Source organism: Panthera pardus, unplaced genomic scaffold (genome assembly GCF_024362965.1).
Source record: "Panthera pardus isolate Hobbes unplaced genomic scaffold, ASM2436296v1 HiC_scaffold_15, whole genome shotgun sequence".
Classification (NCBI taxonomy): domain Eukaryota; kingdom Metazoa; phylum Chordata; class Mammalia; order Carnivora; family Felidae; genus Panthera; species Panthera pardus.
Window position 1 is genome coordinate 31,341,275 of NW_026526710.1, and position 6,000 is coordinate 31,347,274.

The window sequence follows — 6,000 nt, forward strand, 5'->3', positions numbered from 1 at the left end:
AACACTTTTCTTCTCACGCCTGTTTTCTTCTTTTATTTGTCTCTTACACACTTCTACTCAATGGCGGGGGCACTACAGACTCCCAAGGTTGGTGACTAACCCTTTCCTGCTCCCCGCCCAACACCAGCCCCTACTTTTCTCTGTTGGGTTTTTCAGAGCCACAGAAGAAGCTCGGGCTTTCTGGCCACTACACTGGAAACCACAGCAAGATTTTAGGAACCCGAGAAGCTGCACCCTCTTATGATGGGAGGCTTCTATTATTTTGGATCTTTTTAAATGTTTCACTACTGAGTCTGAAACACGTTAGTAATGAAACCTTTGCTCACTTACAAAATGAGCTTATTAATGTGTTACATTCGTGGAGATAATAAGCAACTGAGAGACGAAACTGTAAGAAAGTTGGTGGGAAAGTTGGTCTTCAGAGCCAAGAAGCTCAAAATTAAACTAAAAAGCCTGGGAGGGTAGACACCACCCTCAAGAAAAATGTTATACTGCTGAACAAATATGTAACTACTTATCAACGTGCCTGACCCCTCGCTGAAAGCTAAGTCTTAGGAGATTCAGATAATACATGCTCATTCTAGAAAAGTTGATGAAACCTGAAATGAAAACTGAAAGGAAACAATACTGAATCCAAAACACGATTCCTCTACCAAAACAGACACATACAACCAATCGGTTCTTGGAATGTTACTAAAATTGTTATGGAACCATCATGGAAAAATTTGAATAAGCCATCAACTTTTACAGAATTGCCACGGAAATATTTAAATTCTAAAACCAACTTTTGCCAAAAGTAAAGGTTTTGCTTCTTTCATCCAGTGTTTATATAATCTGAAGACACAAATTGGATTATTTGTCCATTAAGGAAAGTTCTTTCAGAACTTTTATTATTACTCAAGTTATATACATACTTACCCATACATCATGATATGTAAGTAACTTCACTTCTGAAAAACTGTATAATAACCCGTTGGAAACATGAAAGACTAAAACCTGTAATTTTCCAGATCGGCACAATTTATAAATACTTCTTTACATACACATAACACTAAAAATGTTAGAGTAATTTTCTACGCATATTTCTTTCATGCTCACTGATCTAAATTTGAAGTATTTCCATCACATGAATTATCAATCTAGTTAAAGCACCATAAAAATATAAAGTGTCATGACTATAGTTACCTGAAAAAGAAAAATAAGTCACAATGCTCAACAAATTATTCCCACTCTTTATAAAGTGTACCTTAATATTTTATATTTTAAAATAAGCTTAGACTTACAAGAAAGCTGCAAAAAATAGTACAGCTTCCAAGTACAACGCTTCACCTGCCTCTCCTAATGTTTACATCTGATATAACCCTCACCAAAGTCCAAAACTAAGAAATGAAACACTGGTACAGGACTGCCGACTAAACTATAGACTTTTTATTCAGATGTTGGCTGTTTTTCCCACAAATAGCCTTTAAAGAGTATTTTTAAAATAAACTTTTCCACAAGAGCCCCAAATTCACAAGGATATGGTAAGGTTTAATTTATTCCAAATACTGTGGTAGAAACAAAGGGCCAGATCTGCTTGTATTTCTATCTCTGCAAACCAGAGTTTTAAGAGAACTTAACACATCAGTCCCATTATAATGTAAAACTAAATACTCTGTTGTATTAAATATATTACAATTCGGCTTTTAAGAAATTGGGTCAAAGAAGAATGACCTGCCAGCTATTTGGCTTCTCACATGAAAAAGGAGAATTTCAAACAAAAGTAAAATGACTTAACTTTCTTGAGGCTGACTTGTGTTCCTTTTTACAATAGTTTTTTTTTTTTTTTTAAGTTTATTTATTTTTGACAGAGACAGAGTGCGAGCATGAGCTGGGAAGTGCAGAGACAGAGAGAGAGACACAGAATCCAAAGCAGGCTCCAGGCTCCAAGCTGTCCGCACAGAGCCTGACGCGGGGCTCGATCTCACAAACTGGGAGATCGTGACCCAGGCCGAAGTCAGACGCTTAACCAAGTGAGCCACCCAGGCGCCCCAACAAGTTATTTTTAATGACCGTTAAAAGCCTAGAAGGCAGGAAAGTGAGCCTCCAACAAGAATACTGGCATTAGAAATTCCAAGAATATTAACAAATTAGAAATTGTAAAGATGGAAAACCATTTTTTAAATGGCATGTTTATAGTACATAAAGCCCACATGAACCACACACTGAATTCTTTTTTTCTTCCAGTAAGTTTAGCATTCTATTTCTGATCTCTGGACTCCAAATTCCCTATAGCCCACCTCTAGAAATGATTAATAAATATATAAATTCCAGTCCTTCCTGAAAAGGACACGAGATTATGAGCACTGCAGAAAGGGAAGAGCAAAGTCCCGTGTGTATAAATCTTAGTCACACAAAAAACCCGCCACCATTCACACAAAATCTCATCATTTAAGCCATTGGAGTGAGCTAAGGAGAACCCCTTCTGGAAAATACTCATTGCAAAGGCAGAAAAATGTCAGTCAAGTCCAACTTCCTACAATCATTCCTCTCCCTCCGTTCTGTGTCAAGTTAATTCAGATACAAAGCGACTGCAAATGGTCAGCGTTCACGTTAGTGTTCTAGTCTAAAAATTGTGATTGCCTGTTAGATCTAAGGCTTCATGTTAAGGGTTTTATGGGGAATCAAGAAGGAAAAAAATACTGACTTTGCCTTCAAGGAGCTTACAATCTATCTCCTCTACCTCTAAAACTGATTATCACATAAGGTGTGTCAGGGGAAAAAAGCAGCCAATTATTACAATTTCCAGAAGAATCCTAAAAAGAAATAAGCATCACTGTTGCTCATAACTTTCCCAGCATACACAAAGAAACTCGCTTTTCAAAGCATTAAGTGCCTCATGCCTATACCACCTAAAATGCAAAGTGGACAGAAAAAACCATAATGCATGGCAACATACCTGATCGCCGCACACACAAAATTTACCAACTTCACATATTTAGAATTTCAACATTTCCAAGCAGTCTCTCGGATATTGCCCTTCCTTTCCCCTTTAGCCACTAACACACTAGAATAACTCTGGCTTTCCAAACAAAAGGTAAGCACACCCACAAACAGAATGATATTATTTCCTCTGAAAAAAAAAATATGGCTAAATTTTAGTCAAAGTTTCTTGGGGTTTGACAGTTTAAATCAGCCTTAACAAGGACACAGGCCAGTACTATCTAATGCTGAAGTCCTTTTTTAATGATGAATGAGTGATGCTTGAAATAAGCTACATAAATATTTGTTTCCATCCCCTTGCACACAACTTAAAAATCCACCCAAACGCTATTCGACAGGCTTAACTTTTAACAAATCCCAGGCAGGGACTTATGAATCTTAATAAGGAGAAAACCATCACTAAGGCCCTCATATTTGGCTTCTAACACTAATGAGTTACAAGGCTCTAAAACTGGTGAGTCTAACTCCATAATTCGCTAATAAGGCCAAAATCTGCATCAATTTTATATCAGACAGCAGTGTATCATTTTAAGCCCTCTGGAGCACGTGCAATTACTAGACAGTTAAGGAAATATTAAACTTAGGGAAAGGGTACTTCTTTATTGAAGTTGACAGTTTGGATTTCACAGCACAGAGCAATCTGCCAACCACGATCTCATTCTCATCTCTCCGGCCAACTGTGGTCAAGGGTCCTGTAGCTCAGCAACACATGGGACACAGGCGTCTGTGCCTCTGTGAACCCAGGACTCCAAAAAAAGTAAAACTGTACGTTACCACAGACTAGACAGCCAAACCTCTCCGATGGTTAGAATACGCGTTTTACTGTCAGTGAAAAGCTCCTTCACCAAAAATTCTTTTAAAAGGTCCAACTTATTCATTCCTCCCTAATAATGATACAAACCTATTATGCAACCCAAGTTTACGCTCAAATAGCGGGGTTTTTATTTAACTAAAAACAAGAAGCCCAGCGCCACCATTGTACGTGGACCTTAATGAAACTAATACACATGAGAAAGTGTGCAAATGTGCACGAGTCTGGCCCATCCACCCACGTGTGTGCTCCAGGTATTGATGGCAACCTAGAGATAAACCCCCTAACACTGCGCGGCGTTGGGCTCCACGCCTGACCACCCCCCCTCCACACACACACACACACACACACACACACACACACACACACGCCTGGAGTCTACAGGTCCTCTTGGCGAGGGGCCCCTCCCGGCTCGGCACGCCCCCGGCCGCGCTAGGAGACCCACGCGCGCGCACACTCACACACACACTTGCACGCACAGTCCCTTTCCTTCCCACCTGGGACCCTCGGCGGCGCGGCTGGGTTAACAAGTTGCCACTGGCCTCAGCGCTCCGCTGGGGGCCGAAGGCGGGTAGATGGGGCCCTGAGGGCGCAAGGCCGCGTTGGCCCGGGGCCTGGGATCCTGGCCTCTCCCTCCCGGGCTGCCGGGTCCTCCCGCTGGGACCGACGAGGAACGCCCGCCTAGGCTCTCCGGAGCTGCTACGCAACCGTCTGGATGAGCCAGGGGTCACCGGCCGAGAGGGGCTTGGGGGGCGGCAGCAGGGACCGCAGGGCGCCGGGCGGTCGCCACCACCGGAGCTGCTACCGGGTCTGGACGATCGCCACGGGCGCAGCCGGGGACCGGCAATCAGGCCCGGCCGCTGCTCCGGGTCGTAGGGATCGCGCAGCGCCCACGCCCGGCGGCCCCGGGCTGCAGCGCCGAACTTCAAGCAAAGTTTTCTGCTGTTCTTTTACGAGCCGGCCAGGGACTCGCAGTAGCAGCGGTTCGCCAGAGCACGAGCCCAGGCCCCGGAGGGGTGAGGGCGAGGAGGGGGTCCCCGCTTCGAGGCTAGTGCTCGGGGCACGCTCTCTCCGGCCGTCCGAATCGCCGATGCCTGCGATCCCCGCCGGCCCCTCGCCCAGCGCGGGCTAACGGGCAGCAGCTGTGTCTGCCCACCGCGCCCCCAACCCGGACCCGCCGCCCGCCTCGGGCTCTCCCCGCCGGGAGCTGCCGGCGTCCCGGGCCCCCGCTCCGGCCCGCGCGTCCCCGGCGGCGGCACAAACGGTCCCGCTTACCTGAAAATGTCTCCCCTGCCGCAGTTAGCAAAAGTCCGGCCAAAGTCGCCAGGCAAGTCCCAAGTCTCCTCATATTGCCGAGTGTGCGCCGGGCCGCTCCCAGGCGGCGCTGGGTGGGCGCGCGAGGGCGGAGGGCGGACGGGAGCTTGGGTTTCCAGGCAGCCAGAAGAGAAAGGTAAACAGCCAAAAACAGAGCCGGAGCCCCGAAGTGCCAACAGTTGCAGAAGTCCGAACTCTAGCAGCTCCGGGGGTCGGGGTCCTGGGTCCTCCTCCGCCGCCGCCTGCCCCACTCGGCGTCCAGCGCGGCTGCGAGAGGGAGCGGAGGGCGCGCCCGCGGAGCCAAAATCCGCCCTCCGTTCCGGCGCCTGCACCCGCCGCCGCTCCGCTTCCCCTGCTCGGGACCTGAGCCGCCGGCCGCGGCCGTGGCGGTGGGCGCGTGTGTCCTGCCCGCCCCCTCTCCGCCGCCAGCCACGAGCCCAGCGCCGGGGGCGGCGGTGCGCGGATGGCCGAGCCCGCGCCGGCTCCGCGCGGGGCTCTTGCTCCCCGACTGACTGGCGGTGCCCCGCAGGCCGGCTGAAGGGAGCGCCCACGTCACGGCCGCCCGGCGCCGCCGCGGCCCGCTAGAGGGCGTGAGCGCCCAGCCCCGCCGGCCCGCGCCCCTGCGCTCGGCGGCCGCGGCGCCTCCGGGAGGGAGCTCGGCTGGGGGCGGCCACCGCCGCCGCCGCCGCCGGTGCAGCGTCACCCGCGCGGAGAGGAGCGACGACACTGTTTCCACCCTCTGTCTCTCTCCCTCCTCTCCCCAGCCGCGTCTTGTGCTCTGTGCCTGGCTTCCGGAAGGGTGACCGACTGTGCGAGGGTTGCGCCTCAGCCAGAAGTTTGTCCCGGGTCGTGAGCCGCTAGTAGTTTGTGCGAGCGGCGGGCGGGACTAGCGG

The 6,000-nt window shown here is 49.3% G+C and overlaps 1 protein-coding gene across 5 annotated transcripts in view; it reads right to left on the reverse strand.

Moving 5' to 3' along the window:
* Positions 1–5,606, reverse strand: part of PTPRM (protein tyrosine phosphatase receptor type M) — a 791,703-nt gene extending 786,097 nt beyond the window's left edge. For all 5 annotated transcript variants that reach the window (XM_019418445.2, XM_053902396.1, XM_053902395.1 and 2 more), the window contains exon 1: positions 5,069–5,606. In XM_019418445.2, the coding sequence (XP_019273990.1) occupies positions 5,069–5,141 (73 nt within the window). In that variant the 5' untranslated portion in view covers positions 5,142–5,606. The remainder of the gene's footprint in view (positions 1–5,068) is intronic.
* Positions 5,607–6,000: the final 394 nt, after the last annotated feature.